Source organism: Penicillium samsonianum (assembly GCF_028829775.1).
Source record: "Penicillium samsonianum strain IBT 33392 chromosome Unknown utg000004l_segment0_segment0, whole genome shotgun sequence".
NCBI lineage: Eukaryota > Fungi > Ascomycota > Eurotiomycetes > Eurotiales > Aspergillaceae > Penicillium > Penicillium samsonianum.
In genome coordinates, this window is record NW_026643262.1 from 1,184,622 (window position 1) to 1,209,380 (window position 24,759).

General features: G+C 49.4%; 11 protein-coding genes across 11 annotated transcripts; 4 read left to right on the forward strand and 7 right to left on the reverse strand.

Moving 5' to 3' along the window:
• Positions 1–474: 474 nt before the first annotated feature.
• On the forward strand, positions 475–2,324 carry N7471_007366 (Major facilitator superfamily domain general substrate transporter; the record flags this gene model as incomplete). The annotated part of the gene is made up of 6 exons (XM_057280085.1): positions 475–656; positions 718–936; positions 995–1,250; positions 1,315–1,578; positions 1,648–1,980; positions 2,043–2,324. The coding sequence occupies 6 exons, from the start codon at positions 475–477 to the stop codon at positions 2,322–2,324; spliced, it is 1,536 nt and encodes a 511-aa protein (XP_057134345.1).
• A 439-nt stretch (positions 2,325–2,763) lies between these two features.
• On the reverse strand, positions 2,764–4,876 carry tah18 (NAPDH-dependent diflavin reductase; the record flags this gene model as incomplete). Its single annotated transcript, XM_057280086.1, has 4 exons — positions 2,764–4,258; positions 4,322–4,420; positions 4,470–4,645; positions 4,706–4,876. The coding sequence occupies 4 exons, from the start codon at positions 4,874–4,876 to the stop codon at positions 2,764–2,766; spliced, it is 1,941 nt and encodes a 646-aa protein (XP_057134346.1).
• A 715-nt stretch (positions 4,877–5,591) lies between these two features.
• On the reverse strand, positions 5,592–6,494 carry N7471_007368 (DNA-directed RNA polymerase III subunit C31; the record flags this gene model as incomplete). The annotated part of the gene is made up of 3 exons (XM_057280087.1): positions 5,592–5,965; positions 6,037–6,283; positions 6,387–6,494. The coding sequence occupies 3 exons, from the start codon at positions 6,492–6,494 to the stop codon at positions 5,592–5,594; spliced, it is 729 nt and encodes a 242-aa protein (XP_057134347.1).
• Positions 6,495–6,791: 297 nt separating this feature from the next.
• On the reverse strand, positions 6,792–8,741 carry N7471_007369 (uncharacterized protein; the record flags this gene model as incomplete). Its single annotated transcript, XM_057280088.1, has 1 exon — positions 6,792–8,741. One exon carries the CDS (start codon positions 8,739–8,741, stop codon positions 6,792–6,794), a length of 1,950 nt encoding a protein of 649 aa, XP_057134348.1.
• Positions 8,742–8,812: 71 nt separating this feature from the next.
• On the forward strand, positions 8,813–10,468 carry N7471_007370 (COP9 signalosome complex subunit 6; the record flags this gene model as incomplete). Its single annotated transcript, XM_057280089.1, has 3 exons — positions 8,813–9,236; positions 9,302–9,778; positions 9,842–10,468. 3 exons carry the CDS (start codon positions 8,813–8,815, stop codon positions 10,291–10,293), a joined length of 1,353 nt encoding a protein of 450 aa, XP_057134349.1. The 3' UTR covers positions 10,294–10,468.
• A 375-nt stretch (positions 10,469–10,843) lies between these two features.
• Positions 10,844–12,696, reverse strand: N7471_007371 (OSTA/TMEM184 family protein; the record flags this gene model as incomplete). The annotated part of the gene is made up of 6 exons (XM_057280090.1): positions 10,844–11,617; positions 11,679–11,828; positions 11,897–12,022; positions 12,081–12,375; positions 12,451–12,601; positions 12,657–12,696. 6 exons carry the CDS (start codon positions 12,694–12,696, stop codon positions 10,844–10,846), a joined length of 1,536 nt encoding a protein of 511 aa, XP_057134350.1.
• A 479-nt stretch (positions 12,697–13,175) lies between these two features.
• Positions 13,176–14,981, reverse strand: N7471_007372 (SAP domain protein; the record flags this gene model as incomplete). The annotated part of the gene is made up of 1 exon (XM_057280091.1): positions 13,176–14,981. One exon carries the CDS (start codon positions 14,979–14,981, stop codon positions 13,176–13,178), a length of 1,806 nt encoding a protein of 601 aa, XP_057134351.1.
• Positions 14,982–15,822: 841 nt separating this feature from the next.
• Positions 15,823–18,330, reverse strand: aguA (alpha-glucuronidase; the record flags this gene model as incomplete). Its single annotated transcript, XM_057280092.1, has 1 exon — positions 15,823–18,330. The coding sequence occupies one exon, from the start codon at positions 18,328–18,330 to the stop codon at positions 15,823–15,825; it is 2,508 nt and encodes an 835-aa protein (XP_057134352.1).
• An 882-nt stretch (positions 18,331–19,212) lies between these two features.
• N7471_007374 (60S ribosomal protein eL30) lies at positions 19,213–19,771 on the reverse strand (the record flags this gene model as incomplete). The annotated part of the gene is made up of 3 exons (XM_057280093.1): positions 19,213–19,308; positions 19,492–19,646; positions 19,702–19,771. 3 exons carry the CDS (start codon positions 19,769–19,771, stop codon positions 19,213–19,215), a joined length of 321 nt encoding a protein of 106 aa, XP_057134353.1.
• Positions 19,772–20,073: 302 nt separating this feature from the next.
• Positions 20,074–21,625, forward strand: met2 (homoserine O-acetyltransferase; the record flags this gene model as incomplete). The annotated part of the gene is made up of 2 exons (XM_057280094.1): positions 20,074–20,110; positions 20,163–21,625. 2 exons carry the CDS (start codon positions 20,074–20,076, stop codon positions 21,623–21,625), a joined length of 1,500 nt encoding a protein of 499 aa, XP_057134354.1.
• A 1,526-nt stretch (positions 21,626–23,151) lies between these two features.
• Positions 23,152–24,636, forward strand: N7471_007376 (uncharacterized protein; the record flags this gene model as incomplete). Its single annotated transcript, XM_057280095.1, has 1 exon — positions 23,152–24,636. The coding sequence occupies one exon, from the start codon at positions 23,152–23,154 to the stop codon at positions 24,634–24,636; it is 1,485 nt and encodes a 494-aa protein (XP_057134355.1).
• Positions 24,637–24,759: the final 123 nt, after the last annotated feature.

Here is a 24,759-nt window from a genome sequence, read left to right on the forward strand (position 1 = left end):
CAAAGTTAGGTTATATATGTGATGGGGCTTGACTCGGTTGCCGTTGACGGTGCTCTATCCGGTAGTCATTAGCATCGGTACATGAAAACCAGAAAAATCCAAGTTTCGCTTCTTGCCATCAATATGAATTTCCTTTATCCGAGCGCCATTTTTCTCGAAGAGAATAAATACCAGTCTATCTTTCCTTAACAGCTTGACTTCGGCATTCGGCCCTGCCGAAGCCGAATCGCAGCAGAGATAAGCAAAGGCGGAAGATTGGCGTTTGGGAAAAGATCGGAAGTGTCAGTTGACAAGGTGCGGTTGCCGAGTCAAATCACTTCTGAAGTCTAAATGGACATGGCCGTGAAGTGCCAGTGCTCTTTACGAAGTATAAAACTACTGACTGTGCACTCACGCCGGAACCCACATAATAAACAAAACAGCCGCTTTCCCTAATAACATAACATACTTTCAGGAAATTATATTCTGCCCCTCATGATCAATCGTTTGGATCAGCCAGTCCCGCCTGTCACTTCCAGTGATACAAAGGATATGTCCAAAGTTGACATCAAAGATGCCGATGATACCCTCCAGGCACTAGAGACCTACCAGTCTCGACTGGGTATGCCTTTGTCTCCCGAAGACGACCGTCGCATACTTCGCAAAATTGACATCTGGTATTTAAATTTCCCGTGTTATCCTCCGCAAGAATTCGGACTGAGACTGATTCATGACCAGCTTAATTCCCTTTCTTTTCCTCTCGTACCTGTTTCAGTATCTCGACAAACAGGCTATGGGATATAGCGCCATTCTGGGCCTCCGAACAGACATGCATCTTGTGGGCCAAGACTATTCTTGGGCATCTAGTCTATTTTACTTTGGATATCTGGTTGCCTCGGGAATTGTGGCCTTGTTGATTATTCGTCTGCCTGTTGGCCGCTTCATGTCGGCAGCTATGTGAGTATATCGATTTCCCAAACCAAAGCATGAGACTGATCTGGTCATTAAAAAACAGGGGACTTTGGGCGGCTATCCTCATGTTGACTGTCTTGTGCAAAAATTCCCATGGTTTGTGGGCCGCGCGCTTCTTCCTGGGATTCGTTGAGGCGAGTATCGCTCCTTCTATGAGTCTTATTATATCTATGTGGTATAAGCGATCCGAGCAGCCCCTTCGCCAAAGTGCATGGTTTATGGGCAACGTTATCGGAGGTCTGGTTGGTGGTCTGCTGGGATACGGCGTCGGGCACATAAATGGCATTGCAGCATGGAAGGTAAGAAAACATTACAATGTTCTACCTCGAAAGTTTAGAACACTAATAGCATTTTCCTTTGAAGGCCCTCTTTATCCTTTTTTGGGGCATTACCTTGGTTTGGTCGGTGATTTGCTGGTTCGCAATTCCCGACAGCCCCATGGGCGCATGGTTTCTTCCAATTGAAGACCAAGTCAAAGCCGTGGAGCGTGTCCAGGATAACCTAACTGGGATTAAAAGTCATCATATCAAGCGATATCAAGTTATCGAAGCTCTGCTGGACCCAAAGACTTGGATTCTTGCAATGTTCCAGTTCACGCAAAACGTGCCCAATGGCGGCGTTGGTTCAGTATGTTTTTCTTTTCAGAGAGCTCAATTATATCGTGGAATCGTCTCTGACCTATTCTCTTTTCACTAGTTTGCCTCTATTGTCGTCGAAGGGTTCGGCTTCACCACACTCGATACTCTTCTTGTCCAAATGATTGGCACCGGATTCCAAATCGTTTTCGTCGTAGTGTCTGCCATCGGCAGCACCTATCTGAAAAACACTCGTACATATTGGATGACATTCAATACTATAATGGCTCTGATTGGCACAGTCATGATTCGACAGATCAATCCCGAGCACATTTGGTCTCGCTTCATGGGGTACTGTCTTATCATTGCTTTCTCGGCCAATTTTCCTCTTACAATGTCAATGATCACAAGTAACACAGCGGGATTCACCAAGAAATCAACTGTCACAGCAGTCGTAAGTCTCTTCGCTTTATCCAACTTGAAGGCATCTTTTTGACATTGATTGCATTTTGCTAGGTTTTCATCGCATACTGCGCCGGAAATATTGTCGGACCGCAGATCATGTTCGCTCGAGAAGCGCCCAGCTATCCTTCTGGATTTGCGGGAATGGTTGTTTGCTTTGCTTGCTCTGCAGTTCTCATTATATTACTACGATTCTATTGCATCTGGGAGAACAAGAAGCGAGACAACATTCCCGAGGAAGGTTTCGAGGAAGACGGTGACCCTGTAGCCCTGGCTTCCCTGAACCTGATGGATAAGACAGACAGGGAGATACATCAATTTAGATATGTATACTAGCTGCTTATTTGAAGCTGGTAAATTTCTATGTTGAGTATTGCTGCGATTAATCAATGAGCTAAATTTTGATGAACTGCATTATACGCAAAAGACTCGGATATGTACCCTCATTATCATGGAAAATTCCTTGGCTCTTTGTGATAGAAGATATCCTATCTATGTAACATGACCTCGGGAGTAAGCTAGTTGTGTAAGGGACGCTGCTGTCTCCGGGGCTGGTGTGCACTCGGATGTTCGGATTCGGCCCTACCGAAGCCGAATCCCATCGAGCTTGAGGAATAAGAGTGACATTACATAGTGAAAAAGGTATTGATTGTTTTGCATCGTAGATGGTGACCTTCATCTAATATTCGTCCGTGGACATCTTTCCATAAATACATGTACACATGGAGGGAGAATTTCTCATATTCCGCTGTGATGAAAACAAAATATTCAGACATCACCAAGTTTCTTGTTTGTAGCGGCCGATTTGTTCCATGCCAATGAGATAGCCCTCGGCCTGGGAGCGGGTGAAAGGCTGCCCCGGTAAAGGAGCTCCTCCATGCTGGAAGGCTTCGATCAGCGCCTCGCGCACAGCTTGAGGCATGCGACCAGAGGAACCACAAATATAAACCGACCCTTGCATATCATGCAAAACACGGAAGAAGAGCGAGAAGTTCTCACGCACAGTATCTTGCACGTAGACCTTGCGTTGCTGATCACGCGAAAAAGCAGTAAGTACCTGCAGCGGGATGAGCTTGCCGAGCTCTGTCCACTCTTTCTCGAAGAAGAAGTCGGATTCTCGATTTCGACCTCCGTACAAGAGAATGGTAGGGCCGATTGGTGGATTGACGCCGGGATTTTGCTCACGATAAGCCTGCACAAGTGCCGCTTTCTCCCAGAGCATGGAGCGGAGGGGCGCAATTCCAGTGCCCGGTCCAATGAGCACGGTTGCTGCGGTGAGTTGTTGGGCTGAAGACTTGAGACCGCCGGGCTGGAGCTGGACTTGGAGGGTGCTACCTGGCCGGAGGATGGAGAGATATTTGGTACAGACCCCCTCGCGGATTCTCTTGATCACTGTCTGGTATTTGACAATGGCAATGAGTAGTTCGAACTGTGTATTGCCATCAGCAGTCTGCTTGCGTTTTCCACCGCTGGCAATGCTAAACTGGCGGGCGCGCATGGTCGGGAGAACAGATATCGCGTGTTGCCAGGGGATTTTGACAGTGTCGAACTCATGCAGGATCTCAAGTATACTACGTCGTGGGCGTGTCGTGTAATCCCATAGCTCGTCGAGATATTCAGGGTTTGTAAATTCTAATAACCGTTCTTTGTGCATCTCATCGTTGGTATAGTGTGCAATTGTGGAGAAGAAGGATCGGCGGGGTATTCCTTTGACGTCGAGATAGTCTACGAGAAGGGCACGGAGGGTGAGGTTGGGGTATGAGTCGAGGTCAGGAATGGGTGGTGGTGATGGAGTATCTCCTGTTGGAACGAGAGAGATTAGTCGATCTGCCTGATCGTTCCAACCCATCAAGTCAATAAGGGTTTGGACATCAACCGAAGAGCTTTTCGGTGTGATGGCGAGCATGTCTCCAGGAACGTAAGAGACAAAGTCTGGGACGGTCAGGGTAACATGGCGCACATCCTGCCAATGCTTTCGCGGAGTCACGCGCCGATTTTCAGTCAATGTCGCGCGGAGTGCATGTGGGATGGGTCGGGAGTCATGGTCCAGATGGTGTAATCCCGGATATTCATCCGTAGAAGCTTGATGTTCAGTTGCGACGGCAGCTTGGGGTGTTGGGACCGAAACGTTTTCTCCCGCAAACTGCAACTTCCACTTTGGTGGGAGCTGCACATCGTTTGGGATAGGGTGCTGTCCAGCAGGGAGAGGATGTCTACCGAGCAAATGTTTTCGAAAATCCGTCATCCATGGTAAAAAGGTTCCCTCGAGTCTGTATGTCAAGCAATGTAAGTCGTGAACAGATATCTAGCGTGAGGATCAAAATAGTACTGACCCTTCTGGATGTTGCTGGTCTGCTTCGCCTGTGGGGTAGATCTCATTTGCACCAAGTTGTTGTAGTCGTTTATAGAGCTTGCGTATCGCCCAATTGAATCTATCACAATCAGCTATTGGAATCCACGATAGTAGTATAGCTTCCATACTTGGGATACGAGCTATCCCCCAGCCCAAAACAAGTAAAATTTATGCCATTCAAAAAGGTAGCAGGTAGCTTCTTTAACAAGAGCGACTTCCAAAAAGACCGCGCATTGGCCGGAAAATCGCCCTGTCCCGTAGTCGAGGCCACAAATATGGTGAGTGTGTATGAAAAAAGGGATTCCTATGATTCCATGGGTATTAGGCCTCTAGAGGGTCATTGTCGTTGCAGAGAAGTGCATACCGGCTTGCATTGATTCAACTCGGATACATGTGTCGCAAAACGGAGCCGCTCGGTCAAGGCACCCAATTCCTCGGCCACTTCCTGCGCATTGCCCGTTTCGGAGCCATATAAAATGAGCACGGACCGTTCTAAGGGACGTGGACTTTGGGTGTCGCCCATTCTGCGCTCCATTCTGCGCTCTGGTGGAAGTGTCTGAACATTTCTTGCATTGCCCCTCCAAAAATCGGCTGACGTCACCCAAAGACCAATCAATCTTATCGAATACCCACCGCCCTATCTACCGCTTACACAAGTTGATCTTGTAGGATGCGGACATTGTTTCATGAAGTGGAAAGCTTTGAATATATGGGCATTGAAGAGGATAAACTAATTCTGTGGTCATACTAGTACGTCAAAAAAGTAGGGTCAAGAAGGGTAATAAAGGGATGAAACCCCAGGGAGGTGATGTATGCTTTTCATCTTTTGAACAACCGTGCCAGATGCATTGAGCCCAACTGGAGGTCGTGCAGATATAAGGGTGGGCCAACTGCGAGATATCTTATATTGGCAACGTTGACTTCTGGAACTGTCTTTTTCTTGACTCAAAGTGAACAAAGTCCTTGTCCTGCATTTTGCCCACTAGGCACCGAAGAGGTTGCGAGTTCTTGCTGTTCGTTTCGCTTGGAGTATACATAGTGAATGTCATATGCTATGAAAAGTGGTTAATTTGCTTCAAATTACCTAGCGGCTTGGGTTACTGGAGAGTTATCTGCGCTGAACACACCGAATAATTCACTGTGTCATTGAATAGATACAAAGGACATGCCAATGAGGCATGAATCAGACCGCTGAAGAGCCATAATAAAGCTAAATTGAAAGAAAAAAAAGGGTATCGTGAATCTGCTTTTCAGAAGTCATCGTCGCCGCCGCCGCCCCCACCGTCTTCATCACCCATATCATCTTCTCCATCGTCGAAATACTGTTCGGCGTTGTAATCGCCGCCCATTTCATCATCATCTTCGGAGAAGTCATCATCCATAATTTCCTCTTCCTGTTCATCGTCCCCATCAAGCAATGCGGCTTCATCCGCATCTGCGTCACCATCATCCTCGTCTTCGCCGCCAGCTGTGCGCTTCGAAGGTCCAGCTTCGTCTTCTTCGTCTTCAAAACCGCGCTTCACTCCAGCGGCTGAAGCCTGAGCCTGGTAGCCATCCAGAGACGCGTCGGGTCGGAAGTTTGGCTGGAGGGTTTGCCATAGCTCGCGGGGGAAGAATTTCAAGACTGAACGGTTCAAGCATGCGGGTTAGTCGTCTGCAGCCATAGGAAACCCAATGCTGGTAGATAGAGCTTACAATAAGGCCGTCCAGTGATTCTGGGGAGGGTGCGCCGTTTCTTTTGATAACGGCCGGAATAAGTGGGCATGCCGTGGAAAGCGTCAAAGTTGGAGCGCGCGGCGCTGCCTTTTTTGGCGTTGGAAGACGACGCATCAAGAACAGAATAGTAGGGGCCCTCGTGAAAGCTTTCGCGCAACTCTCGGTAGTAGTCTACCTGGGTTTGTTCTGCGGGGCTTAACTTCCGAGCAAAGGGGATAGTGTATTTCTGAGGAAAGAGGGAGTTAGGCTCTGTAGATTTCGACATGATGGAGATTGGTGCATTGAAAGAGGAAGACTTCCTGGAGAGCCAGGCCAAGAAGCAAACATACAGGGTATAACGGCGTTGGAGCTGTGTCAGGCTCCCCGCCAGGGTCGGCGTCCCAAGTAAACTCTGTGCCGGGGGGCTTTTTGCCCTTTGGCGCCCCTCGTCGCGACATAATTGCGGTAATACGACGTCAATTAAAATGGGTTAACGAATATGTATGGATCATTCTTCATGATAATAACCGCGGACAGATGATCATGGCTCCGGAAAAATACATTTCTTCACCGCCCGCCCGAAACAGCACTAGGGCTGGCAGATTCCCTCAATGCTTCCCCGCGTGGACGCTAAGATAACAAGGCGCAGATCTTTGTACACAATAGACCATTGAACTTGAAGCTGTTTCAATTGAATATGAGACTACATGAGAATCACTAAACTGCTTCACATGCTTTTCAAATTTATTGCGACATCATAGGTCTGCAGTCATTACTTGAGTACCGCCAGATTGCGCAGGTCTCCAGGGACCCTCGTTCACACGCTGTTGTAGCGTTCGCATGATATCTTCAAACCCTTCCACCTGGCCATCAGTTTCTTGTAACCGGCTGTGCAGCGCTACGAGAACATCATGTTTCGCAGTGGCAACTTTCCAAACGACACTCTGGGAATCACCTGCACCACCCCCGACGAAGTCTGCGTAGGAGCGAGGCGGCTTGAAAAGGTATGGGAGAAGGGTAGTTAGGGCGGGTGGAGTGAGAACTGCCCATGCTCCTGAGGTGGGGAAAAATCCATTAGTGGCCGGGGATAGCTGACCCAGACCCTCTTCGGAGGGCAGCTGGAACCGTGATGCATTGGTGTTGGCGGATGCTGAGGGTGAGGGTTTCCAGTTCGCTGTTGTAATAGCCCCCATGAAATTAATGGCCGACAAAGCAATATCTTTCATCACTAGCAAATCGGCAGCGCCCACGACATTGTCCCAGAAAGTGGGGTGTTGGTTGACATAGATGAAGTAGAGGATGCGCGCTGCAGCTGCTTCGCGGTCCCAGTCAGTTGGAGTTGAGCCGGATGTGTTCAAATTCATTGAATCAGTAAGTCCAGTTCGCTGAGGTCCGTGGAAAATTTTCGCCAGAACGTCCAGAGCTTCGCCGTTTGGAGGGTTCGTGGGAATTGCGAGAACCGGGTTGGCACCATGTTTGCCCGCTTCTATGAGAAGCACTCGGGGGAGTGAAGCTAAAATAGCAAGGTGACCTGTGGGTACTTCGTCATGTGCCCATTGTGCGCTAGGAATGGCGAGAGATCTGTTGATGCGGGAGATAATTCCGTCGAGTAGGGTAGAAGGGTTCTGCAGCAAGTGGTTGGGATACATTTCAGCGTACCGAGCTACATATGCCATGACTGGGCCGGATAGGTAGAGAAGATCCACCGAGTCCAGCTTGGACTCATCGAGATAATAAGTCAGCACTTTGGAATGCAGTTTGTGTTCGACAAGGAAGTCGAGAGCAGGGGACGAGAAAGTCGAAGTAGACTGCACAGAGCTTCGAGCGACGAGGCCCGGTCCATCAATCTCTAGCAGCTCGCGGAAGAAGTTGAGGAGAGTCATATGCATCAAGACATCGCTCACTTGGACCATATGACAGGTTGCAAAATGCAGGAGACTACTGCTCTGGTATTTAGCCTCAATCTCCGGTACTTGGGCTGTTGAGATGATGTCCCAGCGTAGTTTTCCAGCTTTCACCAAGAGTGTCATTAGTCTGCCCTGTGCCAGCGTTCTTTCGCGTTTGGAAAGACCACCAGGGGCATCACTCTGGAGGCTACATAGTCCGAACAATAGACCGTAGACATCCTTATCGGTGAATAATCTCCTCCACAAGAGTCCCTGTCCTGCATGACTTTCATCACCGGTATGCTCATATTCTCCCTTTTCCAGGTGACTAGCAACGTCAACCTCCAAAAGCGCCCATAATGTGTCGAGCGCAGCTTGTGCGACTTCGGCCGAAGAAGTTGAAAGCCACAGCTCCACGAGTGAAGCCACCAAGTCTGAATCACCTGCAACTATGGCAGCTTCACTGTATTTTTGCCCAGCTTTAGCTAATAGTGAGAGAGCTAGGAGATTGATTGGCGGTGATGGGGCCTTGAAGCCAGCGACAAGATTGATCGGAGGATCGACAGATTGGAGATCGGTGAAGGTGAAGTAGGCAGTAGCTCTGATTCCGAGTGTTGTAATAGGCGTAGGGTCTTCTTGCAAGATAGGAAGGAGCGCAGAAATTTGCGATAGGAGAGTAGCAGGGACCACAGGATCAGTGGATTCGACTAGTTGCAACTTCAACTTGTCGATGAGAGGAATGTCCAAGGCCGTGGAGGGGTTCTCCTGGACTTGAGCGAGGTGTGATTTCACTGCATCAAATGTCGATGGAACTGACATTGTGACTTCTTGGAATATCTTCAGTTCTTCCAAAAACCAGTCACAGACTAACTAAAATAGACGCCTTCGTGATGGGTGAAGCTCGCTCTTTGCGCCGCGGGGAAAGCTCGGATCTGCCTCAGGCATCAGCATCAAACCAACCAAACATGACCGCATCAACCAACTGTATCTACTACTCCGTCCCTCATCAGAAGTTCCTCTATATCCCAGGATTGCAACCCACAGTTATGGAGCCTCCACAGTGTCTGGTTTCTCAGAAGTCATCCGATTCGGGTCTCCATATCCAGCTACACCCACTCGTTCTTCTCACTGTCTCCGACCAAATTACACGACACGCTGCCCGACAGCAGCATGGGCCGATAATTGGCGCTCTCCTAGGCCAGCAGAATGGACGAGAGATAACACTTGAACATGCATTCGAGTGCCCGGTTACTTGCGGACTGAACGATGAGATTATTTTGCCGGCGGCATGGTTTGAAGAACGTCTTCAGCAGTGTACGCGGAACCCCTCAGAAGATCGATTAGGGTCCTTCTAGCGAATACAAACTGACCACGTACAGTCAAAGATGTGCACAAAAACCCCCCTCTCGACCTTGTTGGATGGTGGTCAACCGCGCCATCGACCGGGCCGAATGACGCCCATCTCCCCCTCCACCGACAAATCCTCCAGGACTACAACGAATCTGCCGTCTTCCTCGCCTTCCATCCCTCACAGCTCCAAGATTCAGGTTCAAATGGCGGCAAGCTTCCCCTGACCGTGTACGAGAGTGTTCATGAAGGCGAGACCGCCCCCGATGCAAGCAAGGACATGCAGGTCGATGGCGAGGAGCCGGTGCTGAATATCAAATTCAGAGAGCTGCCCTACTCAGTGGAAACAGGGGAATCAGAGATGATTGGTATCGATACTATTGTCCAGGCTTCTGGCACCGCTTCTTTGAATGTGACACAGGAGCCAACCAAGCGTGCGCAGCAGACAGAAAAGACAGAGTCAAATAAGCAGAGCTCGCAGGTTGAACTCTCACAGGAGGAAGAGGAGTGTAAGTTTCCATGGTTTTAATATAATTGCTACTTGGGTGGTGGATACTAACCGATTTGAAAAGTAATCGCAAGCCTCAGCACCCGTCTCAATGCCGTTCGCACCCTCGAATCCCGCGTCTCCCTCATCAAATCCTACCTCTCCAGTCTCTCAGAAGCGGATTTCAGCTCAGATCGATCAAAGGGCAATACATCCGCCACGAAGCTGTCACACCCAATCCTCCGCAACGTCAACTCTCTCCTCTCGCATCTGTCCATCCTCTCTCCGTCAGAGCAAAGCACTTTCACCACCGAAGTACTCTCGCAAAGCAATGACGTCCTATTAATTTCGCTACTTGGCCAACTCGGCGACAACGTCAAGGCCATGCGCGAACTAGGCCGCAAATCTGCAGTCGTTCAGGCTGCGCGTCACGTATCCACCGTGCGCAAGGATCCCGCCATGCTCCAAAGGAGCTTCAATGAGGAGTTCTATGGCCATGGTGGGCGTGGAGGTCCTGGCAGTGGGATGTATTCGTGATAGCAGCCAGTTCTTCAGTGTTTCCACGATTAGCCCATGAAAATACCCCCACAAATCGCAATATGCCGGATCTTGGGCCTAGGTTTTCACTTACTTTGCTTAGACAGTGTTCCTTTCTGGGCCCATTCTAAGGTCATTTAGACGAGATAACGAACTTTGATATGATTTTTTTTCATTTCCCTCATTCAATCGGTGACACTAGAGGTCGTGTCCAGAATACTATACAAGAAATGTAAACCTACAGTGATGCTAGTAGAATGTGTAACGATGGGGATATGACAGATAAAGAAAAAGGGAAAAAAAGGTGAATAAGAAAAAGAATAAAATAAAAACAAAAACATGCCGCTATGCAAACAGGCGGGTATCCATACCTATCCAAACAACGGGACATAAAAGAGAAAAGAAAAAGCGCAAAATCTCGAAGTGCTCGTGGGTAGCGTGAGGTAAAAAGAGTAATATGTTTGCAGCTCAATCACAGGGGAAACATGCATATCAAAGCCCTGCCAGTATGAGATGTCCACCCCGAGTCATAATTAATCATTGGCATAGATCATGAATGATGGTTGTCAGGGTACGGAGGAGGAGGATGGTAAGGATCCGGCATGGGCATAGGAACTTGCTCACGGAGAGAACCGTTGGATGGGTAAGGGTGGACCAGCGATTCTGAGTGCAGATTGTCATGACTGTGGAGCGAGGAATCCTCATAGGGTGACGGGCTTCGCTCGTAAAATCTAGTTGACGGGTTTTGGACATGGTCATCGAAATCCGAGGCGTATGGTGAAGTGCCCGTGAGCGCGATCTCGGGATTGGGTTGTGCGTGAGCGAGAAGCACCTCGCCCTCTTCATAGGGCGTTTCGCCATAGTGGCCTGCTCGGCCTCCGGACATGGCCGTTCCAGCGCCACGGTAAGCCGTTCCATGTTGGGTGAGCTCACTGCCATGTTGGGGTGGCTGGAGGCCGAGTGACTCGTCTTGCGGCTGATAACTGGGGTCCAGCATACGACTTTTGCGGCCGACGAACAGCCAGCGGGCACTTCGACCAATGGCTTTGAGAAGGTCCAATGGGTTCATGGCATCAACCAAGGCCCTTACACCATAGCGTCCACCTTGGTATGCAGACTTGCCGTTGCCGTAGAAATCGGTCACTTCACTTGACTGGTTGGCGAGGGTGTAGGACTTCCATGAGAAGGCCCAGAGATGGAGTATACCAAATATAGCCATCTCACAGTTGATCATCAGCTCCGGGAGCGCAACTTTGAGATCGTTCAGCGCGATTTTATTAGTCGCTGCGATAGCGCCCTCGGAGACTAGAAGGCTGATGAGTGTCTAAAATGTAAACACGAGTCAATAAACCACTTTATCAGGAGATGATGCTAAGAGTTCTTACCGACTGCCAGAATGACAGGAAAATGACGAGTTTAATCGACAGGATCTTCAAGAATGGCTGATGTTGCTTGATGTCTTGGCTGGTCTGGTGGTAGAACTGGATGAGGCAGTACATGGCGATGGTGACGGAGACCGATTCAATGACAATGGTCTATCAATAGATTATTAGCGAATCCACAGAGGATAAAACCCAAGACTTGATCACAACTTAGAACGTACCCAGATATGCGCAAATGCGGGATTTAGCGACTCCTCGCAGTACACCCCAAAAGCCTGAGTGACAACCGCAAGGATGGTCATAAGAACGCGCATAACACAGTATTGGAAAACCCCAACCCAGACAATCTGTACAATGATCAGTAATCTAAGATTCCTTGACATCTGCTCAAGTTCATCATCTTACATTGAACCATGTCAATCCACTGCGCGGGGTCCGCCAGATGCGCTCGCCACCACAGCATTTTTGAAGCCAACTCAGCGGCCAGAGCCATGCCTTTGGCTGAATTCCACGAAAGTAATCCTTCTGGCTGTGTAGATCCGGGGCGATATAGTGGCACATGAGGGAGAAGAAGGCGGAGATACAGAACGCTTCGTAGCAGTCGCCGAGGACCTTAAAGTAGACAGAGTCATGGTAGAAGAATATGCTGAGCCATGCGACAATGGAATAGACGGGGACCATGAATAGGATACGGATAATACTGCGACGGAGACGAGGACCTTGTCAGCAATGATCTTGTGACACTTTAACCGTTACCCTGGAGAAGGGGACTCACTGTCGCTGTTCGATCGGCTTGCTGTAATGTGTGGCATGCAACATAATCAGGGCCACGGATACAACACACGCGATGATAGCGCAAGCGCCGCCCACCAGGAGCGCTAGAGAATGAAATGTAATGCCGCCATCCCAGAGGGCGACCTCCTCAACTATTTCCGATCAGTCACTGCAAAAATATTCAAGGCGGGGGGAGGGGTAACACACTGGTTTCGGACTCTGTGGCATTGCACACTGGCCAGCCCATGGTGGCTGGTTGCTAGGGTGGAAATGGCAAAGAGGACTGTTGACAAGTGAACCTTTTTTCCCCCTTTATCTTATCCGGATCGACAGGGGAAGACGCCACCAAAAATCAACAAAACAGGAAATATTGAAGAAGCAACTATCTCCATGCGGAATAAGCAAGAAAAGAATATGGCGTTCTCTTGGTTGATTATGCAGAACCTGTCAGTTCTCGAAAATCAGCCGATTTCCTGGGAATCGTCAGAAGGTGAAAGGCTAAGTTTGAGATCTATTTTTATCCGCTTAGCTCTTTAACAGCCCCTTTGGGTGGACCCCGAACATATATATTGGTCGAATAAGGCTGATTGCCTATTTTTTGATTCTTTGATACTTTGATACTTTGATATTTTGATTTTTTCCATAGCATTCTGCAGTCGCTAAAAGTCTATTGTACATGGCCAATAACAATGGCCCAACTGCAAAATACGGTTTACCTTCGAAAGCTCAAGAGCGCCATGAATCCCCACGCCGTCCACCACGTCCCCGTCCACGAGGTCCACCACCAGATCGAGGCCCAGGTCCAAATCGTTCTGGGCCGATGTCAACGAACTTATCGTCATCTTCGAAAGTAATTCGCCGCATCTCATCGCCACCACGACGTGGGAATGTGCCCTTCTGAATCAGCTCATCAAATTGGTCCAGACGTTTGTCGGCAACCGGACGTGGAACGGGAAGGTAATACAGCTTGGGTTTTGTAGTAGTAGACTCGAACAATTCATCTAGAGGCTTGAAACCCTGCCCAGGTCGCGACGAAGGTGCGGGAGCCGTAGGAGCCGCGGGACGCGCGTTGGAAGGGCGACGGTCAAACTGCTCAATATCACGGCGCGGGCCCAAGGGAGGAGTACGATTGAAACCTGATTCACGTCGTCCAGATGGAGCGGAGCCCACCTCGGCGAGGGTAGCGGTGGTTCCGTCATCAGATGTCTCATATCTCACTTCCCAACGGGCAGCAGGGCCAGCGCGGTCTCGGGATTTCTCTTCTGTCTGAATCCATTCCTTGATCTTCTCGTCGGGGATAAAATCTGCTCGGAGATTCTTGCGGTTGCGCTCGTTGGGCCACACAGTCCCATGGACGGCAGAACGAACCCGCGAGGCTGCTGCGAGACTGGTGAAACTCACAAAACAGTGAGTTTTGATAGGATCGAGATAGAAGTCAATGATGGCATCGGAATCCGTGGTCTCGGGGGCGGACGCGAGGCTAGCCAGGTGTTTGCGGAGTGCAGCCGGCTGGAGTGGGCGCATGAGGCCGTCGATATAGATGGCAGAGGTTGCAGCATGCAACGCGGGGGTGATGTCCGCATCCTGCATCGTGATATCTCTCGGGGGAGAGGCGGGTTGGGTGGATGCACCGGCAGGTGCAAATAGGTTTCGGAACCGAGCGTCTTGCTTGGTGGGGGTTTTGTGCGAGTCTGTTTGCGTCTCAATGGGTTGTTTCTCTGTGTGCTCCTCCGCTGCTTTTTGGTCTTCAGGCTTTAGATCGCCGAGCCCCTCATCGCGAGAAATTGACACCTCATCGTCTTTCAGTAACACAGGTGGGCTTGTTTCCTCTGCGCGAGCCTTCTTATTCGCAATCTCTTCTAGAGAAGGAGCCGGGCTCTGGCTGCGGCGTTTCCGTTTGCGTGTATCATCCAATGCCTCTTCCGCTGCGAGAGGTGTCGATAATCCGGTACCAACCTCAGAGGTTTGGGCAGCAGACGAGATCGATTTTTCTTGAGCTTTCATGGAATCCTCGTTCTTCGCATCTTGGGCTGCTTCATCCGTTTGTTGCTCAGAAGCTGCAGCCACAGGATTTTGATTTTCAAGGGTAATTGTCTCTGTTTGTGCCTCCTCCACAGGGTTTGCGACATCTTCAATTTTTTGCGATTTCACACCGGCTGGCGAAACTGCCTCTCGTTTGGTCGACTCATCTGCCCGCGTTTGCCCATCTTGAGCTCGATCCGATACTGACACAGGTGCTGTTGTTTCCTCGGTTTGTGAGACTGATTCTTCCTTTGATTGTTCAAGCTGTTCGTTTTCTGGTTGTTCGGGCTGCGACTTTGCTTGCGAAACAGCATCTGGCGCAGATGGCTGTGATTCGGTGGGTTCTTCTGCTGGAACTGCTGCTTCAGTCGTAACCTGGTTTGTTTGTGAGTCAAGCTCGATCAATTTGTCAATGAAATGCTGCTTGAGGCGGAGGCCAGTCTGAGGGACGCCGCGCTTCTTGCACTCGGCCTTCAAATCAGCCACTTTCAACGATGAATAGTCACTCATGATGGCAGACTCTCCACATCAAAGGTCAATGTAAAAAGTGAAGTTTGAATGAGATGAGAACAGTTGCTTATATCAGAAAGAATAAGACAATTGGTTGGAGCGCAGGGATTGAATCTGGGGACGCGATAGAAATGCGCGCCGATGATGTAGGACGCTAGCCACATATGGACTAGCGCCACTCTTGTCTGAACAATCCATGGCAATGCAAAAGGAAAACTACAACGCCTACCTAGGTACCTAGGTGCCTCTCTTTAATAATTTAAGTAATTTAAATACAAAATATGACCAAATTGAGAGAAATTAAAGAAAATTTGAATAGCTTGTCTTGTTCAAACTCACAAATTAACTACATATGTATCTATAGCACTGTAATGGAGACCTGATAACTCAGATGCGGCTGAAGTAAACCACCATTGCTATAACCTTACATCAATCCATGGATGGCAGTTCGCTAATATTGTCCGCAACTGCGGCCACGCGGTCGAGATCATATATACACAAGAATTGAAGATGCAGTAGTGTCGTTACTATCACCCAGGAAAAAAAGGACATCGATGCCAGACGAGAGGAGCTATCTACAAGTGGGATCTTAACTCGGGACCGGTACTTCTGGTGGATAGAACGTTTTCAAATGCTACACATGTGGAACAAAATATACACTATTTCCTTTGAATAAGTCATGATGTTACTTCTACCAGCTTCCAAAATGTTATCACTACCATTCTTCACATATTTTCAGAAAATTGTCATACTAGTAAGCAGCTAGAGTGAAACACTGCACTTGAAGAGGCAGCCATCATAGATATATTCACAGTACTCTAGTCATTTGACAAGAGTGCTTCTAATCTACAATACCCGCTGGCAGCAAAGCCACATAGTCCAATGGCGCCGGCTCAATGCCATTAGGCATACCGACAATCTTCAAAGTATCACCCTTGTGAATCTTGACACCCCGGAACTTGATACGAATCGCTGAATGCCCATCCAAATAGATAGAAGGCGTATGGCTAAACGTATCCTCACTATTGCCAACCCATTGCCCGATTTCCCGATTATTCAGATAGACCTTCCACTGTGACTGGCCACCGTATATATCGTAGTAATTCACTGCAAGGTCATAGGTGCCAGAGGGAAAGTTTATTTTGGTCGAAGCGGTGCCGGCTGTACTGTTGGAAGTTGTAACAATTGCAACCGAACCAGAGGCTGTTTCGAAGGGGCTGACGCTGTAAGTTTTGTAGCCCTCTAGCTTCATATCTTCCGCTTCGATCCGCCATGGGTGGTGGCCGACACGCTTGGCCTGATCAGGGATTCCAGAGAGATTGTAGTAAAAGTCATTGATCGCATCTCTCCACACAATTGAGTGTCCGCTTTGGTAGTCTAGGAAGTGCCGAACATGGTTGTATCTCTCAGTATCAATTTTGCCGTGGAGTGATTCCCACTGCGTAAGGAAGGTCTGTGCAGTTTCGGCCCCGCTGTGGTGTTCGTCATAGAAGTGCTGAATAACGGTCTTCCCTGAGTGCAGACGATGGGTGTATTTCACATGGTGGAACCATAGCAAAAGATCGTCTGGTGTGGTGTCAATGTTCTCATACATGGCAGCGATTTCATCCGGATACTGGCCGGAAAAGCCTGTGCCGTTTGCCACCGTCCGATCCATTCCAATGCTGATTTGGTCCGCGCGGGTCCATTGGCCCCAGCCATTGTTGTCTTGAGATGCAGGGTTGGGCCCATAGTGAGTATATAGAATATCTGTTAACGTCTGGATGCCCAAATTCCCACTATATTGTTCGTAGGCGGGCCAAGATTCCATGGACATGCGAGTGATGGTGTCGAGTACCTTGCGGTCCAGCCCAAAGGTCAGTCTGATCCAGTCTTGCAGAATGTCCTGGGCATCGTCTGCTGGGTTCCAAGCCAAGCGACCATAGGCATATAGGTTTGACATAGACAGGTGGCTACCAAGCCAGGTGGTGTTTGTGCCCACGTTGACAACAGCTGCTGATCCGCCCAATTTGCGATTGAACCGTTTACCGGCGACGATATCGCGAACGAGTGATGGCTGGTGGTCGACGCGGAGGTCAGAGTCCAAGATTGTCTTCCAAAGGGGAGCAACATAGACTAAATGCGACTGTTGTCCAAGGTATTCTTGCGTAACCTGCAGTTCAATGGCCATACTGGTGTTGAACAAATTTGCAAACAGTGCCGATGCTGGCTCACGGACCTGGAAATCAATAGGCCCGTACTTGATTTGGATCACCACGTTGTCGTCGAATTCGCCATCTAGATCCTTCAAAAACTCAACAGCAGCGTTTGCACGATCATCCGTCCAGATTGATTCGTTCAGCTGATTGTAGACAAACGCGCGATACATAACAATGCCACCGTAGGGCTGGACTTCTTTGGCGAAAAGGTTCGCTGCATCTGCGAGGGTCCTGTTATATGTCTGGGGGCCTGGTTGTCCCTCTGAGTCAGCCTTGACGAGGTAGCCGGCCATGTCAGGCACTCGATCATAGACCTGAGTCGTAATATTCGACCACCACTCGATGACAGATGCGTCGAGGGGATCGAAAGTGCTAAGCCCTCCATAAGTCTGAGGGGATGCGAAATTAAGCGATAGGCCGACTTGTATACCGTAAGGGCGGAAGACATTGGCGATTCGAGCCACCCCGTCGAGGTTTGTGGAGTTCAAGAGGGCAGCATCCGCATTGACATTGTTGATGACGACAGCATTGATTCTAATCGAGGCTAAAAGGCGGCCATATTCAGCAACACGGGTTAGGTCGTCGACGATTTGACCATCCTTGAAGAAAATAGAGGGGCCACCATAGCCGCGTTCGATTCTTCCATCCATGTTGTCCCATTGATTCACCCAGCGAATAGGTGCAGAAGGATTGGTTGCATAGGCGACCTTGGAGAAGTTTCCCTGAGCAAGCATCGACAAGTATTCAAAAGTGCCATATAGAGCACCCCTCTCGTTTTGTCCAAGAATTTGAACGTTTTCCCCCTTCGTGTCGAGCCAAAAGCCATCTTCCTCCAGCTCAGGCACACCTTTCGCAGCGCCACAGATTTTCCGATATTGATCAACAGTGCCAACAACAACCGAGGAGGATGTCTTGCACTTGTTGTGTGTGATTTGAACGCTCTTCCCATAGACGCCCTTGAGACCATTCTGCAACTCCGTCCCCGCAACATACACCGGACTTGTCTCAGTCGCATTGAGGGTGACGATACTCGAAGGGAGATTGGAATGGCATTGACCTGAACAGGGTAATGATGCGTATCGCAGCCAGCCATTGAGGCCGTTCTCAGCGGCTGCAAAGCCCAAGGAGGCAAAGAAGAGGAATGCACGCATTGTAGCCAGAATTTCTGATCTGGGGGGCATATACCTACTCACTCATTGCAGACCAACCTTGGAAGTTCCCCCTTTATATGGAACTGCCCGCGAACATCGGGAGACTCGCCGGTGGAACATAGTTCTCGGAGAAACTTCAGGCTAAATGAGTGATCCGTCCAAGCCAAGCAATACAGGCTATATCTACTTACAGTGCTTCCCCGCAAAGATTGCGGAGTTGCGTGGGGGTCATTTGGCACGGACATCAACGCTGATTTTCTTCATGCCTAATGTTGAGAGAGCCACTGAGAAAGGGTTTTAGCAAGTTGCACTCCGGTAGACTTCAAAAAAGCTCCCTGAGACCCGGACAACAAATTGAGTTGCCAAATCGGGAATAAGACGCGTGGACACCCGTTCCAAGGCTTATAGTTGTATCATTAGAGCCCTGTTAGGATTAGGGGTTCAGTGAATTTCGAGTCTCTCTGGGCTCAGTTTCAATATATGCGGGCCTTTTTCGAGTCTACCCGAGCTGCAAGCCCTATTATGATAATAAGGCCCTGTTGATTACTAGGTGTAGCTTATGGCTAGTATGTAGCCAGCATGAAATTGAGATCAGCGCCACAAAGCCCTATAGGGACTAGATAAGGCCGAAGTTGGACATGGACGGGAGACTCATGATAATGGAAGGCATTTTAGGTATTACATTTTAGGCTATTTGTATGAAATGGCAGAGTCCGAAGACAAGCGCATTTAACACAAAGTGGTCAAGTGTCTTGGCAAGCTTGTCTAGAAGATGCCTAGTTTGAAATATACGTAATTCATCATTATTCATGGGAGAAAATTTTGTTCAAGAATGGTTCAAGATTCTATTTTTGCTTTATGGCTCGCAACAGGGCGACACGCTTAAGCCTCACGGCTCAGGATGTCGGAGTCACCGGCATCGAGGATAGCCATGGCGGAGCAGCGGAAGAGCTTACCGCAAGCGGTACCGAGCTCAATCTATAGGGCGAGTTAGTCCAATTCGCTCTCCGGGATGCCTTGCGGTGATCCCTTCGCTGAGCAACTTCACTCTCCGAAGTGGTAGTTTTGACCAACTTCTTCTCTGAGTAGTGTAGCTGGCTCCGAGGTACGACAGCCGATTTTTCAGGCTGCCGACCCGAAAGAAAGGGGAATAAAACGTACGTTGTTGCCGTTGAAGTGGTGAACGGGGGTCTTGGCGAGCATGGCGTAGTACTCAAGCTCGGACTTGCGCAGAGGAGGGCAGTTTCCGGAGATGAGGACCAGCTTGGCCTTGCCAGAGCGGAGAGTCTTCATGGTGGACTTGGTACCCATGGTAACTGAGAGAAATTGTTAGCGAATTGCTCATTTGTGCGATCGAAAGGGCCTGCTTACCCTTGCCAGACTTCATCACAAGCGCCAGGCGCGAGGAGAGGGTGTCACCGGACTTCTTAGTCTTGACCATTTTGAATGTTTTGAGGGGTTGGCTCGTAAGAAGGTTTGTTGGATGGTTGGCTACGGAAGTAGAAAATTCGCACAGATGATAAAAAAGGTCAAGTGTGGAGCGAGCCCTAGCCCCACGTGACAGACCCCATATGACTAATCACCGCTTTATTCCAAGGTTTTCTGCCAGCGGGACCGGAGGCCAATTTATTCCAAGGCTGCGGGGTTTTTGACTCACTCTATTTTGTTACAAGTACACCCTGTTCCCAGTCTCCATTTCTTATTTTTTCTCTCTTTATTTTGAATATTGTTGTCTTTTTCACAATGGCTGAAACTACCAGTGCCCCTACTGGGCAATACCGTCAGTCTATCTCCCTCATTCTTACTTGATGAACCGCTACTAAATCCCGTAGAGAGAGTCGATTCGCAACCTGAGAACCCTTACGCTCAATTGATCGAGGATCAATCCATTGCGGTCATCCCTTCCTTCAAACTTGAATCCGGTGTCACCCTTTACAATGTCCCCGTCGCATACACTACGCGCGGAACACTCGCTCCTAATGGTGATAATGTGCTGGTGATCTGTCACGCTCTTAGTGGCAGTGCCGATGTCGCTGACTGGTGGGGTCCTCTTCTTGGTGGTCCTGGCCAAGCTTTTGATGTTTCTCGGTTCTTCGTGATCTGCCTCAACAGTTTGGGCAGCCCGTACGGAAGTGCAAGTGCTGTGACCTACAAGGATGGCAAGCCTGAAAATGGCTACTATGGACCTGAGTTCCCCCTCACGACTGTCCGTGATGATGTCAACATCCACAAACTCGTCCTGGATGACCTCGGTGTCAAGCATATTGCTGCGGTGGTCGGAGGATCCATGGGTGGAATGCTCACCTTGGAATACGCATTTTTCGGCAAAGACTATGTGCGATCTATTGTGCCCATTGCGACTTCAGCGCGTCATTCCGCATGGTGCATCAGCTGGGGCGAGGCACAGCGGCAGAGCATCTACAGTGACCCGAAGTATGACGATGGCTACTATGCATTCGACGACCCGCCATCCACCGGCCTCGGTGCAGCTCGCATGTCGGCACTTCTCACTTACCGTAGCCGCAACTCATTCGAGTCTCGGTTCGGTCGCAATGTGCCAGATCCCACCAAGCCTCGAAACATTAACGGCACCGAGAAGCTTCCCACTCCCCCGAACGAGCATTGGGCCATTCACAACGACGGACACCGTGGCGGAACAACTTCACGCTCGGAGAGCAGACAAGGCTCACCGGCTCCTGTGAATGAGGCCGAAGTCCAGTTCATGGACCCGCAATTCTCTGGCACCAAAACATTTGCCCCAGAGGTCGACGCAAAGCCCAAGCTGACTGCATCCGGCCGTCCTCGTCCTCCGACCTACTTCTCTGCACAGTCGTATCTTCGTTACCAGGGTGACAAGTTCGTCAAGCGATTCGATGCCAACTGCTACATTGCCATGACCCGCAAGCTCGATACGCACGACGTCTCCCGCCGCCGCGGCAATCCTAGCGCCGACTCTGAGGATACCGTCCTCGAGGCCCTTGGACGCGTAGAGCAGCCAGCTCTAGTTCTAGGCATCGAGTCGGATGGTCTGTTTACATTCGCAGAGCAACAAGAGGTTGCAGCTGGCATCCCCAATTCTCGCCTCAGGCGCATCGATAGCCCCGAGGGCCATGACGCATTCTTGCTTCAATTTGAGCAAGTCAACCGCCACATTGTTGAGTTCTTCCACGAAGTCTTGCCCGATATCATGGCAAAGTCAGGCGCCGACGGTGCTGCTGCTGTGGCCAGTGTCACTAAGCTCACGAAGAGCAGCACCTTCGGTGAGGCCGAGGTGGAGGACATCACCGCTTGGTAAAGCGTTGAAATCAAAAAGTATTGTCAGGCGCAGTTCTTCTGCAGCCAATCCCATGTTCTAGTCTGGGTCCAGAATCCCGCCGAGGGGTCCACGACCGGATAGATGTCATGGCGCATCAGGGGAAGTAGGTTGCCGTTCTTTTTTCCGTTCCGCCAGTCAGGGAGATGCGCATCCAACTGCCTCTCCCGTCTCTCACTTGGCATTTGTCCTTGTCCGAGAAGACTGTCAAAGAAGCATCCAACTGCTCTCCATCAGACCCGCCCTCTGGGTCAATTTCTTCCGGGAGGATACTCACTCCGCCGGGGGGTGATGGGTCCGTTATTGTATTGATAGCTATTGGTTATCTTTGCGACACGCATGTCGCATCATTTAAATAGAAAATAAATAGAAAATAACAGATTTTATACATGTATGGTTATACCTCCGTTTTGACCTTAGCGAAGCATTCATGAATCTCTTAAGGTGGCAGATGGAGTTTATATTCGAATCGGATAGCTCACCACGGCGACTACTGAGTAGCGCTGCCATGGCAATACTCCGTACAACGTAGAGGCTAGGAAACAAGCCCCGGTTAAATTTGAAAGTGAAAAAAGGGTTTGGGACTTTGTTCAGATAAGTTGGCCCGAGCTGAATGGTCGGAAACAAGATTAGGTGGCGGCCCGAGGCTTTCAAGGCGCTATTATTTACGTTTATTGGGATATATTACTTTGTGCATGGAGTACTTAGGGAGATACGTATATATTTTATTTCCTTATAACATAGTGTGTAAATGGTGCTACAGGTAAAAAAAAAAAAAAAGACTTGTCTAGATGTCACTGGCGCAAAAAAAGCCCCCAATCGGTTTGAGTCACAAACACACTAGCATATATGCTCTAACTACATGTGTACTTGGCGCTTAGACCCTTTTCATATGCCATTAATAACATATTTAATTGAATAGGATTGGATGCTAATGTCTTAGATTTCCAGTACTTAGATTTCCAGTATTCCTAATTTTTTGTAGAAAATAAGAAAAGAAGGAGACCCTAAAAGTGGATATCAAGTGTTATCCACGGGTGGATTTGGTAGTTGATATGCCGATCTAGCCCTATCTTCTTGTTTATGCAGACTAGTTCAAGTAACATCACTATCTTTTCCCTGTTAGCCGCTACGAATTAGCCTTATTTTAGGACCTTTTCATTTTCTGATTTTCAGATTTACTTATTATCCCGTATTCCCAGTATTCCGAGTCTCTCTTGTATGTGATTCTGGCCTGCATTCCCCCCACATACCAGACAGTTGTGCCGACAACGGTTCTTCGAACTTCCCTTCTTGACGACATCACATAGTTCGGGAAATTGCCTGGAGTTGATTTCCAGGTCCATTGGAGCCAGTCGTTCGAGCTGTAGTGGACTCCAGTCGAATCCGTGGCCATTTTCATTGTTTGTCTGCGCTCTTTCCTCCAATATCTCTCTTTCGATCTATTTCATTGTTCGATTCCTTCGTGAAACCATCGGACCATAAACAAAAACAAAACTATTTACGAGATGGAGGGCAAACTATCAGAAAAAGCAACCAAAATACGCCACCGTCTGACCTTCACCAGAAGCAGCTCCGCGCGCGGCCTGGAATCAACACTGGTCTCGCCCATTGAAGCCAGTTTACCAAGCAGTCGTCCCCGGTCAGCGACAAATCCCGAGTCTCCCATCCACGATGAGCCAACGTGGGACATCAGGGACCCCGATTTCCACGGGGGCTACAGTTTCACAGATGAGCCGGGCTACTTCCGCCCTACATCGCCGTTTATCGACCGCCAAGAGATCGAAGAAGACCTCGAAGCCGATATCAAGCATGCCTGCGCCATGCTATCTCACAGTATTGACCGTGGAATTCCAGCCGGGTTGTCCTATCGGAGCGCCGTGCCAGTCTGGACAGATGGACAAAATCCCGCTGGTCAGCCTAGTGTCGATGCAGCTCCTTCATCTTTGAAACAGCGTGTCATTCTTCTGTCGGCGCCCAAACCAATCAGCCCCGAAACGGAAAGCACCAAGAAACATGATTCCGGCGTTGGTATGAGCTTCAATTCTCCCAGCCAACCAGGGAGACCATACGGCAACAGCGTATCGCGCACAGGTAGCTCAGCACGGTTCTATAACAAACAACCCTCCGCCTCACCACCACACAGTCCATCGCCAGGAATTCGCTCCCGGAGCCACAGCCTAGCAACAACAATCGAAGAAGATAACCAAAGGGAGCGATCCTACTCGACAAGCCCGGTTCCATTCCCGTACAGTCCTCCCCAATTCAACAGCGAGTGGGCATCCAAGCCAACGACGCTCGACAGCCCAGTCAGCTCACTCAATGAAAGCGACAGAAAGTTCGAAGCCACCGAGTCCGAGCTCGAGACAGAGCCACAGAACGAAAACGCCACCAACAATGAGAAAAAACCCGAGACATCCCCTCCAGCCATATCCGCACAAGAAGCACCATTTCCCGGCGGGGCAGGCAGGACCTGGCTTCGCGCTAGCAGAGACCTCCAGCGCCTCATCGACGAAGAACAAGCGAGAATAACCCAAGCCAACAAGACAAAGCCATTGACCCGCTTCTACAGTTCCTACAACCAAACAACAGTGTCATTCAACTCCCGTGAAGGGCAGACGAAAAATTTCTGGGAGGATCGGGATCCGAGTTTTTACGCCAGACTCTCACCAGCTTCATCATTGGGCACTGGAAGGGGTACAGTATCGAGACCGGAAACAGGTAACCCGAGATTGGGTACTGCTTCGACGAATGGGGAAGATTTGCCTGGCGGATACCCGTACCAAACGTTTGCCGGGTCCAGCTGCGGGATGTCTTACTCGTCTTCTTGTTTGGGGGATGAGTTTAAGCACCAGGAGAGTGTTTACTCTGTTGCTATGCCGGGTTTGCCGGTTAAAAATAACCGGCGGAAGAAGGCTTCGATTTTGTTGAGGAAGTTGGCTGGGCTGAGGATCAGAAGGAAGGAGAATGACAATTTGAATGGGATTTGTTGATGAGAAGGTTCAATGTTGTGGGGGTTTGTGGGGGTTTGAATATGCATTACAGGGATTTGAGCAGTTGTTTTTTGATTCCTTTTACCCTGGGAGGCGTATTTCTGTCTTCTGATATATATGTGT